General features: G+C 31.6%; 1 protein-coding gene across 2 annotated transcripts in view; it reads left to right on the top strand.

Moving 5' to 3' along the window:
• LOC147806682 (histone deacetylase 9-like) overlaps nucleotides 1-13,634 on the top strand; it is a 37,418-nt gene extending 23,784 nt beyond the window's left edge. Inside the window, exons 6-7 of one of the 2 annotated variants that reach the window (XM_087149298.1) lie at nucleotides 3,294-3,431; nucleotides 13,452-13,634. In XM_087149298.1, coding sequence (XP_087005424.1) covers nucleotides 3,294-3,327 — 34 coding nt within the window. In that variant the 3' untranslated portion in view covers nucleotides 3,328-3,431; nucleotides 13,452-13,634. Of the gene's footprint in view, nucleotides 1-3,293; nucleotides 3,432-13,451 lie in introns of those variants that run through there. The other variant, XM_087149302.1, reaches the window with a different exon arrangement.
• Nucleotides 13,635-15,218: the final 1,584 nt, after the last annotated feature.

Raw genomic sequence — 15,218 nt, 5'->3', positions numbered from 1 at the left:
TCACTGACTAGAATCCACTCGACGTCGGGATTACTGTTTTCCAGGAAGGTCAATTTGTTCCAATGCTCTTATTCCCTTGTCCTCTGGATTTGGTTCAAAACTCCTAAACATCAGATTTGGATTATTTGCCAGTTATAAAAGGATGCGCAACCATTTGGAATGAGTTTGTCTGTATAAACTATAGCGTAATACCTATCTGAATTGGGTGTTGGAAAAACATGTGAGTGAATACTTTTGTTCAAGGCTTATGGACATTTATACGCGTTTGTTGAGAGTGAGCATATTTCCTTTGAGTTGTGCAACAAAAATAGTTAATATTAAGATTTACATAAGACAAACTGTCAATACCATTAAATAACTTTAAAATATTTAATTTTCATTCGTTTCTCTTCGGTCAGGCTTAGTTTTCTTAATGTTCCTCTGTAATGTGTGTAAGTTTGATTTACAAACAAATTTTATTCTAAGAATTAGTGTACTGAGAAAGAACGTAATTGGGGGTTGTTAACTTCCACCGGCGAATGTTGACAATCATATAGTCTCTTTAGTAAGTGTCAGAAATCTATACTAAGAATAGTTAAGTGTAAAAATGTGTACAAATAATGAAATTTTATTGCCGAGGGATATTATTTTTGAATGTTAGTTGCCAGCATGCTGATGGACAAAAGTGATTTTGGGCACTTTCAATTCATGCAATCTTCTATCAATAATCTATGCATTTTTCTGCAAGTTTATATATAAAACTGTGTTATAAAATCTATTTAGTTATTAAAGGCTTAGATCATCAGTGAAAAATTAAAAATAAAAATCTATATGGCACAATATTACATGACAAAAAATACGGACCAGTCTTTCACACACGTTTTTCAAAATGTTCTAAGCTATTCATCCTGCTGAAAAATGCTATTGCTTTTGAGGGAAATTTTATAGGCCACATTTCTTTGGTTAAACTTTTTCACTGTTGCATTTGTCGGATTTTTCATTTAAGACACTTAAGGAGAACTCCAACATGATCCTTGCCCATAATTGTTGGAAAATATTAACACCACAGGAAATTTGTCTTACAATTCTGAGAAATTAAAAAAAAATTAAAATTGGGTTATTGCCAGTTATAAAAGGATACGCAACCATTGGGAATGAGTTTGTCTGTGTAAACTACGGTGTAATACCCATCCGAATTGAGTGTTGAAAAACTCCAATCATTGTGTGAGTGAATTTTATTTCAAGCTTATACTGAAATAGGCATTCATGCACACCTGCAGTGAAATGTGAGTGAGCATATTTGTTTTGAGTTGTGTAATAAAAATAGTTATGTTTCAATTGGAAGATTTGCATAAAATGGTCAATTCCACTGAATAATTTTATAACATTTAAACTTCATTCGTCCAGCTAGTCAGCCTAGTTTGAGTTCATCTAAATATTCCTTTTTGATGTGTGTTGGTTCGATTAGTAAGTTCGGTTTGCAAACAAATTTTATTTTAAAAATTAGTATACTGTGAATGACCGAAATTTGTGGTTGTTAAGTTCCATCGGTGAATGTTGACAATTATATATCCGCTAGTAAGAGTTCGAAATACTTACTACAGTTCGTCTAAAGTAAGAATTCCCCTAGTCTTTTGTCTGCACCCATGGCGGTGACTATGGTAACGAGGTATAACTATTTTACGCAGGGGTGTAGGGTCACTGTTTAGGACAGGTTTTGACTCGGGTCGACTAGAGAAAAGGAATCTTTTTTTTTCTTCGGTCTATTATGTCAGCCCTAAAGAGAATAGAAGCTATTCCGCACTGAAATGCGCTATTCTAGTTTCGTTGCAGAAGACGGCCTCAGACATTGTAGCGGGGAGTTCTTACCATAGACAAACTAAAGGTCTAGTTAAGTGCCAACATCCATGTTTTTTTTAAGGTCAAGGTTGAATTTGCACTACTAGAGTTTAGTCTTAGTTTCCATATTTATTTTTGATATGAAGCTGCTGAATAATGGTTTTCATGGAAATGAAAACAATTGCTATAAACGCTATAGATATATGTTGCTATGAATGACGGAAATTGGTGAATTTGAAGTTGGCAGTCACATAGTCTGTTTGGTAAATGTCCGAATTTTAAACTAGGTCTAGTTTATTGCCTCTACCCGGTATACATTTGTCTGGTATGCCCTATATCATTGTTTTTTTTTAAGGTCAAGTGCCACTTCCAGTATGCTTTTAACGGTACTCCAAACACTGATGTTTCTCAAATCTATTTTCATCAGATATTAAAATATCGAATTCATATAATAATACAAACGAATAAGTTAATATGAAATCGGATATAGGAAATATTTCGGACAATCACCAACAAGACTATGTGATTGTGGACATTTACTAGTGAAAGTCGACATTCTCTTGATTTTGATTATTCACGGTAACATATATATGCAACCTTAGTTAATGATTCTTACTTGTTGTATCATAAAAATAACTTTACCGACTCACATCTGTATCATATCTTACTGAACTCGTAAATTTTAGAGTTGTTGAATACCAAAATGGTGGTCCAAAACTGTATTTGGTTCTATGTGTAGCAAAGCACTTAGGTACCAAGAGTTATGTACAGTGATTCACTTTAGTGTAAAGTAGTTGCTACCATTTTCGGCATTGAGATGATTTTTGCTCTACACAAGTCAAAATTTTTGATGGTTTTCCATTGATGGAACAACATAATCTTGATGGTAACCATCAATAATTTTGTCATGAATCATTATATTTTTTGAGAGTAATCAACATAAGTAACTATCACCTCCATCTAGGAATTCGATGATGTTCCAACATAAGAATAGCAATTTGTTCTCGTGGTTTGTTCCTTTTGAGCCATCAGAATTTCCATCATAGTATCTTAGAAATCAAATGTTGGAACGATCATGAACAACCATCACCTAAATGTAGGAACTGATTTATGAAGGTTCAAAATAAAAAAAATCAGATTGTTTTGATGGTATTTTCCTGAGAACCAACAAGAATTCCCATCAAGGAAATGTATAGTTGAGAAAATCATGGGTTGCTGATCCATGAGAGTCAAACTTCTCTTGATGGTTAAGCGTCATAGTACTAAAGTATTAGTTTCCATCATAGAATGATGGAAGTTTGTTGGTATATTGAAAACCGTGAACATGTAATGGAAAATCTTGGATTATGGTGACCATTAAATGATGTTGGACCATCATGAATCACACTGAAACTATAAAAAAAAAAAAATTTAATGCGACCATCAAAAATTTTGATATGGGAAAATTTGTAACAGAAAAACGATGTCTCTTGCAGGAGAAATGGTTGTTGCAGTTGGAGGGAAAGATGACAAAATTTGTCCTTCTCAGTGTGTTTTTATAGAGTGAATAAGAAGTGGTTGACTCTAACACGTACACCTTTTGCTATCATCAAGCATGTCAGTAGATATCACAGGTAAATATGAATATTTAAATAAATCTTTAAAAAAAATATTTTTTATTTCAAGATTTTCCTTAGAAACGTTCAGGACCTTTAAATATTCTAATTTGGAGCATTTTTTTAATGGCGTGCACTTTATTTCCTATTGGCCTCAGAATTGCTCCTCACTTATCGCTACCCATTGGGCATCTGTAACTAAGCCTCGACGGTGGAGTATCGACGTCCATGTCATTGAACCACAAATCCGTTTATAGGGCTGGTTACATTTTATAACCGTCGTTGAACAGCCGACCCAATTTTATGGGTTTACGACTACCAATGCTCAACTCCGTAGCCTTGTAATTTTGAGCCCAATCCAGAAGACAAGGGAACTCCTGGATCGAGTATTGGGAGAAATTTGCCTTCGTGGAGGACTTTTTAATGGAGCTAACCAGCATTTGTGTTACATGGAGAGAGAGACCACGAGAACCACCCACGGTTTGCCTTACGGCAAAGGGGACTCTAACCCATGATCCGTCTACCACTGAGGATATTTCACGTTAGCACTGTGGTCTGTGCAAGCCGGATGTGGAATTCGTATCGACTAGGATTCGAACCCGGTTCGCCTCATTGGATATCGCGCTATTTCCTGAGCCATCGCGGCTTGGCTGGTTACATTCACACAATCACTCAGAAGAAGGGACGGGATAGCCTGGTTGGTAGGGCACTGGATCCATGTCCAAGAAGTCGTTGGTCCGATCCCCACCCGCCGACGACTCTCCATGTAGTAAATGGTGACTAATGCACGTTAAATCTGTCTAGTCACAAAGTCCTCCCTGTTCCCGTAACAAATAATACTTCTAGGGATACAGATCCAGCAGTCTCCTTGTCTTCTGGATTGGTTGGAAATTACAAGGTTACGGAGTAGAACATTAGTAGTAGTAAACCTAAATTTGGCTCGTCAGCTGTTCAACGATGGCCATAAAACAAAATAAAATCACTTAGAAGAAAGGACATTAGAATACAGGGAGAGAGAAAGTTGTATCCATTCCTATCGTGATATTCAAACCCACAGCAACTCGCCCCTTAGTTCAGTACAGTAACCACTTGACCAGTAATCGGCAATTTGGAGTGTTATTAAAAAAAAATGTTTTTGCTAACATAAAAATGCTCTTCATGAAAGTGTTAACCCTGTAGTACTAGCAGGTGTTACTGTATGATTTACCAACATTTTAAAGACTCCATGTGCAGGTTACTACACAGGCAATACTAAAAGAAAACACAAATATTTTTAATTCTAAATAGAAAAAACTTCTTTGAAAAAAAATGCGCTTAAAAGCAGCAGAAATTTCAGAAAAAAGTAGCAATAAAGAAAAAGAAAATGAAGGAAATAAAAATGAGAATATGACCACCGAAGCAGACGTCTTCAGGGGGTTCAAACTAAAACCTAAAGATAGTTTTTTCTTTTCATTCGGCTTGCTTGAGAAATTGATGTCTGACCTGTGAATATGTGAGTTTTTATTTTTCAGATGATTTTGTTTGAGTTTCTTTTCTCAATTTGTTATTTATATTGCGTGTTTTTTTCCTGGACTTCTATGCAAAACCATCGGGGTACTGAAAGAGTTAATTTAAGCATTTGCTTCTCCCTCAATTAGAAATGGTTTTGTTTTTATGGCTACCGGGGCCAGTACCCCCTGAAGACGCCGGCTTCGGTGGTCATATTTTCATTTTTATTTCCTTCATTTTCTTTTTCTTTATTACTACACAGGCATTTACTGTGAGTGTCTAAATTTTCCTTAAGAAATAAATGTACACTTTTTATTTTCTTTAAGAACACTTTGTGTCGACAATATGAAATGAAAAAAAAAGAAATTATTTTTAAAAATGATCACAATTCAGAATTTGTGAACTCCATAGTATTATTAGTAACTTATTAGTAATTTCTACAACGATTACTCCTTACATATTTTTTACTATAATTCTTCTCAAACTTTAAGCGAAATAGTATACAACATTAACATAACTAATATTTCAGAGAAGAGCAAAAATTCAGGTACAATTGAATTGAAGATGGTACTAACTGAAAAATCAAAACATGTTTGAATGCCGTAGGAAAGAATGAGTAGTTTAAATGTGATTTAGATACTCCTCCTAGTTCAATCAAGTACTGGTCTAGATGTTTTTCATCTAACTTTTGATTCGACAGTTTTTATCGTATGTTTTCTTCCTTCTTCGCTTAAATAATTATGTGAGTCCACTAATATGCATACATAGTTACTTCATTTTTGGCAAAACATTTTAAAATCAATATTTAAGGTGGTGACTATGGCAAATTACAACACAACAATCTTCTAAACTTTACAACTCTTTTATAAAAAATGCTTTACAGCTTTAGTATTTTAAAGAAGGAATAATTAACTAATTATTTAATTAGTTTTGCAGTATATATACAGGGTGTTCCAAAATTATCTTTACAACTTCAAAAATTCGTAACTTCGAACATAAACAAGATATTTTTATTCTGTCTTTTGCATGTATTACTGCAACTAATAAAGTTTTTTTTCAATAGGCTGAAAAGTTATAAGTGAGGATGTGGCCACCACAACAGAAAGCTCAATGCGTCTCATGGTTCATAGAGACGAAATCAGATACACAGGTTCAACGGAACTTCAGGACAAATTTCCAAAGAGACTCAATCCAATCCAGACCCTCCATCCGTGCATGGCACACAAGCTTCATGAGCACCGGATCAGTATTGCATAAAAGTGGAGCCGGACGACCCAGCACAAGTCCAGAAAATGTGGAGCGAATACGGCCATGAGACGCATTGAGCTTTCTGTTGTGGTGTCCACATCCTCACTTAAAACTTTTCAGCCTATTGAAAAAAAAAACTTTATTAGTTGCAGTAATACATGCAAAAGACAGAATATAAATATCTTGTTTATGTTCGAAGTTATGAATTTTTGAAGTTGTAAAGATAATTTTGGAACACCCTGTATATATATTGTAAAAAAATAAAAAAATAAAAAAATCCGTTCTTCAATTATTTAATAATTTTATTCCAATAACTTCAACTCAAAAATCTAAAAATAATAGATTAATTTTGAAAAACACACAGAATAATTTTTTTAAAGAATATTTTGTCCTTCCGAGTAACAATCCACATCCTACATAAAACATAAAATTTGTTCTTTACAATATTAGTAGAAAATTGGTGAATTTTCGCAGTAGCCTTCCATATGCTTGATTGTAGCAATAAATAAAATGAAAAAAAAAATTCCTTACGTTTTAACTAATATTAAAAAATGTAATAAAGATTCAGAGCATTTGTGTGATTCGAGTAAAATTTTCATCTTATTAGCAAAAAACAATAGTAGACTATTCATTATGTAGTAATAAAAATGATAAATCTAGAAAAAAAATTAAAGCAAATCATGTTATTTGCTCTTAGATAGTTCATATATGATTATTTATGCATTAGGATAAATTTAGGATTATGATTTACAGTATATTGGCACTAGTATATCCATATCTTACTAATGAAGCCAATTCTAAGCTCCCAACGTTTTTATTCTTCAAAAATATTCAATATATCCTCCTATAAAGTTTTACACACTTATCAAATGGCACTATTTATTTTTCAGATAATTGATGCTAATTTTAAAAATAATTCTAAATAATTTCGTAATATTTAGTTTCTGCTAAACAAACATTTCATTTATTTAAAATAAACAGATAAATTCAATTCAATTGAAATATAAGATATCTGAAAAGTTTATTCATTTCTAGATCTTGTAATAGTTTATTAAAGATGCCTCTGCTTAATGAATTATTAAGTTGTATTACTAATGATTTATTAAACATTAAGGAGACCAAACTCCAAACTTCGGTTTTACTATAAGAACCACGGATGGTTCCGACGATAGAGCGGTCGCTTTCCAACGAGGTGCCCTGCGTTCGAATACCAGCGATGGTTGGTCGATGATTCCGCATCCGTCTTGCACCGACCGCAGTGTTACCTCAAAATATCATCATGGGTTAGTGTCCCCTTGCCATCAGGCTAACCGTGGGAGGTTTTCGTGATTTTTATCATTGGAAGGATATTTTTTCGTGATCCATGCAACGCAAACGCGGGTTCGTTACATCCAAAACAGTGCTCCACGAAGGCAAATTTCTCCCAATACTTCATCCATGAGTTTCCTTGTCTTCTGGATTGGGTTAAAAAAATACAAGAATACGGAGTTGAACATTTAGTCGTAAGCTTTCCCCCCCCCCAAAAAAAAAACTTTTATTTCGGTGTTCAACGACGGTTATAAGAAAAATATAAGAACCACAATTCCTAGATTGCAGCTGCCCTTCCCCCCTTCCCGATTCCAAGAGTCAAGAATCCACATATGTAAAAAAGGTTTATTCAGAAAAAGAACGCTCTTGTGTTTGATTTCGTAACTTAATTAATAGTTAGCACTAATTAATTAGCATATTTGAAGTCACCTATTAAGATTAGAACTCTTAATGGGTGTCTTCATCTGATGTAACCATTAAGATTTACACTTTGTTTGTGAAAATCAGATCATTAGAACGAAAGTTATTAATGGTGATATCTTATCGCGTAGTACTGTTTAAATTGTTCATATGTAATGGTGGACACAATTCTATTTAATGTAATGTATTAATACATAATTTCTGTTACTATTAAGAAAGAAAAATATTTTCTGAAAATACAGAAATTCTCTAGTATCAGGAGTATATGTTTATATTGTACAAAAAAAGTGTGATGGCCCTCCTGTTTCAATGCTTAGTACTCGTTCTGTTGTAAAAAAAAATATATTTTTTGATCAGTGGTCGGAAACAGAAGGCTACAAGTAGCGAAACTTCTGTATACTACTGAAACTACTGTAGTTTGCAGCGATTCATGGCAACTATTTTTAACTTTAGTTAAAAGTAGAAATTAAGTGTAAACGCAAAAACGTTTTCGTATTTGATTGGTGCAAATTCTTCGCAGACCCGTCAACACACGCAATGATAATGCCTTTGTGGCCGAGAGTTAATTAGATCTACATCTGATGCTCGGTGCGAATTGATCCTGAGGAATCGAATTTTAAATATCTGACTTTTTCAAAATTCTATTTCAGAAGAACTATAAAGTACGCCTTTGTGTCTCATTTTGTTACTTAAAGTAACCTCTGTATTAATTATTCAGCATATTTGTGGTCACCCTCTCAAACCATTAAGATTGAGTACTAGAACGTGAAGATCCGATCATTAGATCTAAAGTTATTCAGGGTGGTCTGTTTTTGTTTTTTGCCCTGTGCTTTATTTCCTGGAGGATATAAAAAAGCATTGAGCATGTAAATCACAAATACTTGATAATTTCCAAGCATTTCTTAAATTTATATCGAAAAAAGCATAAAGTTTTGTGATGCCACAATTAGCATTACATATTTCCTAACTTTGAAAATATCTTTAATAACTTAAACTTATTTTTTCTAACAGCTATTAATTGAATTATATTTAAATTAAATCAATGAGTTAATCTTATAAAGGCGAACATATTGACTTAATTTAAATATAAAATTTTACATCCAGTTTCTATCAGATTCCAGCAACACATCTCAAAATTAAATTATTCCTTTCTGGTAGATCAGCTTGCAAATCCAGCAGACGAAGCAAAATTGCATGATAAAAAAAGTAAAACTTTACATCGAAAACATTAAATTTAAAAATATTAAGCGTTGAATATTTATTTAAAACTTCGATTATTTAATTTGAAAATATCAAGAAATTATATCCTTTGTTATAAAATTCAATGGGTAGATATCCCTATCAATACCAAGAGCCAAAAAATAATAGGTACTTCAAAAACACAAGAATATATATATATATATATATATATATATATATATATATATATATATATATATATATATATATATATATATATATATATATATATATATATATATATATATATATATATATATATATATATATATATATATATATATATATATATATATATATATATATATATATATATATATATATATATATATATATAGTACAAATTCCTTAAGCTCTTCTTATTTGAAATGAACATTCGAGCATATACTGATACAACAATATCTCAAATTCAACACTTTTAAATTTTTTTTTAAAGATAAAACACCATGACGTTTAGCTATCAAAATATTTCTATACATTGCATAAGCTGATAGAGCCAATAGGAAATTTTCGCACTTTTTTTTTCAAACTTCCTGAATAAAATTTTTTAGCTCCTTTACAGCACTGTTTTCATTCAACGAAAACACACATTGATTAGACCATATTGTCGCTTATATTTTAATAAGTTGCTGTCATTTACAAATTAATATAAATAATGATGTATCACAAACATGCAAATTAGTCTATATTCTAGAAATGAAAATAAAGATCTTTAACTCATTATTTCACAATATTTTAAGCAATAAGTTTTAATAAAGTAACAATAGTGTTTATCTTATAAATAAAATTTCAAACATCCATCCTAAAATGTAATGGTTTTAACATAAAAGAAGCAGATTAATTAATAATTATTTTATCATGCCAAACGTGTTTACAGAAAATTATTTTTCTTCTTCGTCATTGCTCCAAACAAATTTTATCAAATACGAATAACCAAGTAAACGAGCATATTCTGAACTAATTACAATACTACCTGTTTATAGTTAGACAATGCGTTTTGACAGAAAATTCAACTAGTACGCGAAAACTGTTCATTGTCAATAATGAACACAATCATAATATTTATTAACTTTATTAGATATTAAATACATGATCATTAAATTAATTCTTAAATGTTACGATTAAGTGGTCCAGATTATTAAGTATACTGAATGTTTCTACAAAATCATCCTCTCTAGCACGTCATGATTTGAAGTGCTTTATATTACTTTTCTAGCTGATTTTTAACTAAGGAAAAAAACACTGCCTACGATATTACTTTAATATTTTATGTAACTATCATTAAAATTTAAAAAGTTTACTAAATTGTCAATACCTTTGAAAATGAAGTGATTCATTTTAGCGGTCGAAAACGAATAATATGACGACTTAAATAATCGTGAACTTAAAAGTTGAAAAAGTTTGTCCAGTTTTATAACACTAATATTTTCCTGCATTTTCTGGCATAAAATTGAATTGGCTTAAAATGACATTTTGAATAATATTTAATTTATTGTTTGCTTTACTAAAATAATTTTATTTATTAATAATACGGGATGTCCTTTCACAAAAAGTGATGCTGGACCAAAATTAATGAAATAGATGAGAATTTTAAACGCTCAAATGTTAGATTGAATATTAACTAATCTTTTATAATATTAGCTAATATTAGAAGATGGGATTCAGGAGTCTAGCTCGGCAGTATTATATTGCACCTTTCTAATGTTAGACAATATCCTTTTGCTACCTGGGTAGTGAAATTTAAATTCTTGGTCAAAAATAACCAAGAACTTTTGTTTTATCCAAAAAATGTTTTGGTAATGTTTGCAAACAAAACTTATCTAGGCTAGCGATTTGCTAAAATGAACTTACGTTTTATGATAAAATTCAAACTTGTTTATACTTAACTAAGACTAAGGCCATATTTTTCGATAAATGGATTTGAGAAAAAAAATTTCGATTTGGCCTACAATTTCCTTTTATGATAGCATATAAAAGCGAATGTCAAACTTGCAGTTTCTAGGTCATAAACTAACTAAAACTTGATTCAGTCATGACTTTTTTTGGACGGTGGACTACAAAAAAATTCTCTCGATTTCGGCGTTCTCATTTGGAGTAAAAACGAATTTTTCTAAATCAAAAGTAAGCTAAAGCTTTATTTGGCCCAACTCTTCGTTGATGGATGATTTAACAAAAGTTTTTATTGGGCAACTGATTTCATATAATGGCCTAGAAATCGATAATTTTATACCAAATATTTTGATGGGCTAACATTGTACTAACGTTTATAATGCTTGAACTATTAAAAGAAATATCAAACTTGTGGCATTTAGATCAGAAATTAGTTTTTTTTTGTTTTATTATAAGATTTATAAATTGTTTTAGCCTTAATTTCTTTGTGTTCAACTAACAAAAATGCTTACTGAACTAACGTTTGGTAGAGCAATATAAATTTTTGCCTTCTTATTCGAAAGTTAGCATCCAGGCACTTTACAACTCAATAAGATTTCTAAAAGAAATGTGATTTCATGAAAATTTCACACCGACAATTTTATACTGTGGGTTATGTGTGTAAAAAAATTTCATTGGTTTCAAGGTCAAAGAGTGTGTAAAACTTGAATTAGTTCTAATTTTGTTCAGTTTGATGGGTTAACATTATTTATTAGGACTAACGTGCGCTGAAAAATTAATTCGGTAGACTAAAGTTTGAATTCAAATTTCAAACTCTCTAACTTAAAAGTTAGATTTGATCTTTTTTGGTGGTTAGGCTAACAAAAATATTTTTTTAGGTAAACGATTTTCTACTACGGGCTAACCTTCAAAGAGAAATTTTAATACCTCTTATTTTATGCCATAAATTAACTAAAACTAGTTTTTCTGAGTGGACCAATTTTGTTAATCAGAGGTATGGGAGTGTAAGTGCTTCATATAATCATATATTTTTTTTAACAATTAAATAATACTTATATCCATTGAGTAAATTAGCAGTGATTCTTTAAATGTGTCTTTAGAAATGTAATTTTATTTGGAATCCTATTCTTTCTTTGCATTTTACAGGACATGTTGTATTGGTCTTTGTGAAGAGACATGGCATTGAAGTCATCGATATTTTGTGATACACAACTAGTTCTGGTTCATTATGTTTCAGCAATTGTAGGGTTTCTAAAAGAGCAGGGTAGTAGTTCTAAATGAATCTAGTCATTACAAACGGCTGTAACTATTTGACGAAAAAGAATTTATCGATAAAATTTTAACAGAATGTAAAAGGAACTTCAAAATTTTGTATACATGCCACAGATTTTGGTTTGCCTTGGTTACACGGACAACATATAAGATGTAATCCATTTCACGCCACACATTTTGAAGCATTTGTACAGTTGACGAAGAAAGCACATTAGAAATGCGTTTTTTGAGTTCAATTGTTTTGGACATAAGAAGCACATGCACCCTGTGTCCCGCAGTTGACTGATCGTTAAGACACGGTTCCCAGCAGATCACCGAAGTCAAGCATCTCTGGCTACGGTCAGTGTGCGGGTGGGTGACCACTTGGAGCAGTCAGCGTAGGGACCGAGGGTGTGCGGTATTGGTCCTCGTTAAACTGTTCAACCGTAAAGTGCTCGACTTCGCGTGCAGGTCGTTGGGCATCCGAATTGGGGGTGCCATCCCCTCTTCAGAGGATCAAAATTGTGATGGCATGTCTACGGATGATCCTCAGGGATGTTTCCCAGACCGTTGCCAATAGCCCATTGTACAGCTCTAATGCGACGTAAATGAACAACAACATGCACCCTGTCTATCACATAACGCCATAGATAGAAATAATGGTTTGTCAAGTGCGGAGATCTTGGTGGCATTAACTCTTTTTATTGGTCGGTGAATTAATGCAATTCTTGTTGAATGCTTTTCTTAAACAATTTAACGTTTGTAGACAAATTTCAAATTTGTAGTTTTCAATATGTCCAATCGAAAGTTTGTATGAACTGCTAGAACTTGAGGCAAAATAAAAATTTGGAATAGCCCTCGTCTATAACTATTCAAATGCCGGGACCAAAACAAATGTGTAAAATCTAAAAGATAAAAATTATTTCAGACTATAAATTTTATCAAACCAACTTAGAATTAAGATTTCTTACAGAACACTATCATTAGGAAGAAACATTACACTTTCTAGGAAAAGTATACAAATAAACCCATCTGTATACAAGTAACGCGATAAATAATGTGATTTTCAGTATCATCCCGTTTTTGGCCCTTTGAATTAATAGATTCAAATATTCACTTCGCATTTTCTCTTTAGTTTATGTTCACTTTTCCTGTAATCAGAGAAAACTAATTCATTATATTTAAACTTTTAAGGATCCCACAGAGAAGTGAAGGCCTGACTCATATGCCAGATTAAAACATTGCCTGACTCCCTTTCTTGAAGTTGAATACGAGAAATTGTAGCTTTTGAAAGATAAAAACTGTAAGTACGTGTAGAAAGTTCCATCCTTATTTTTCTTTCTTAACTGTTTTATGCATTGTAATTTTTTAATTTTACGCACCAGTCATGCAACAGTTTTTTTTAATAACTTATTGGAGATTTTAACTCTCTTAAGATCTCCCAAAAGACGCCCTCCTTAAAAGCATTTAACTTCCCTCCCCCCGTCTACTTTTTGAAGAAGAAATTATTTTTAAAAATGATCACAATCAGAATTTTTGAGCTCCATATAAATTCTATTAGTAATTTTTACAATTTTAAATGAATAGCTTTTCCAGTAAAAGATTTGGTTTCTATGTTTTATTACTTTAATTTAATTTATTCATGCCAGTGAAAGATTTTAACTTATTACTTATGAATTTATTATTTAACCAAACAAGGTTTGTTGGTTATAATACACTATAACGAAATAATTTCCATTTGCCTATTTGCAGGTTAACTTCACTCAAAACTAAATTAAAACAAGTTCAACAAAATAAATTATTCCATAACCTCTCTATTAGTGTAAAAAGTGGGATATTTTTGCATATATAATTAAATGTCTTAGCTTTTCAGTGTCTTTTAATATAAACATTTTAGGAGGCCTTGTAACTCTATAAATAGATATTAAGCAATAAAGTGAAATTAATTAACAGTTTCAGTATACAGCAATTAAACAGGAAATGTTTTAAAAGCCTTGAAATCACGTAACACGAGGTATTTGACAAGTGTGTTCAAAATCATAGATGACGCTTTTCTGTCCTCTGACAGAATTTCCGATTACAACAGAGACTGAATATGAACTTAAAAACCAGAAATAAATTGTTAAAAAAAATCATATACTGGGTGCTTGTGCTCACCACCTTTAGTTTAGGCCTTTTTAGAAGCTTTGTCAGAAGTAAAAACAAAATAACTTAATGAATTGGGACATGCAAATTACTCTTAATTGGGAGATAATTTAATATTTGGAGAATAAAGAAATGCATCATCAAACTGTTTCAAATTTCTTGCGAAGACAGAAAAATAAAAACAACAAAACCAGTTTGATTGTCCGATAAAAGTTGGAAATATTCACAAGAATCACGTTTCAACTCCTCTCCATTTTCTTTGGCAATTAAACTGGTTTAGATGTTTTTAACCTCAGTTTCCTTTTTAAAGTGATTCCCTGAACTTGGATAGCGCATTTTAATTCTTTCTTCACTAAACTATTTATTGGCGAGCACTAATTCGTTATTTGTTTTTACTACAATGTTGACAAAGATTTCAAAATATATATTAAGAGTGGTAATTACAGAACACCTTTCAAAATTAATTAACAAGCAATTTCGCATGCAGATTATTACGCATACGATTACCCTTTACATATTTTTACTATAATTCTTCTTGAACTGTAAGCAAAATAGTATACAACATTAACATAACTAATATTTCAGAGAAGAGAAAAAATGTATCAAAATTAAAGATGGTACTTAAAAATCAAAACATGTTTGAATGCCGTAGGAAAGTTTCATAAGTAATCTCAAGTAGAATTTCTCTTCGTGATAAATTTTGAATTGAATTTCATGCAGAGCGACCTCGCAAAAAATTTGCAGAAGGTACTGTCAACTGTTAAAACATTAAATGAACAATATGATCATCACTTAATTAGTTCTAAGAGTTTGTGT

The sequence above is a fragment of the Parasteatoda tepidariorum genome, chromosome 8 (assembly GCF_982258835.1).
Source record: "Parasteatoda tepidariorum strain Cologne lab strain chromosome 8, Ptep-v5.0, whole genome shotgun sequence".
Taxonomy (NCBI): Eukaryota; Metazoa; Arthropoda; class Arachnida; order Araneae; family Theridiidae; genus Parasteatoda; species Parasteatoda tepidariorum.
Note: the sequence above shows the minus strand (reverse complement) of the source record. Positions and strands in the feature narration are given on the sequence as shown.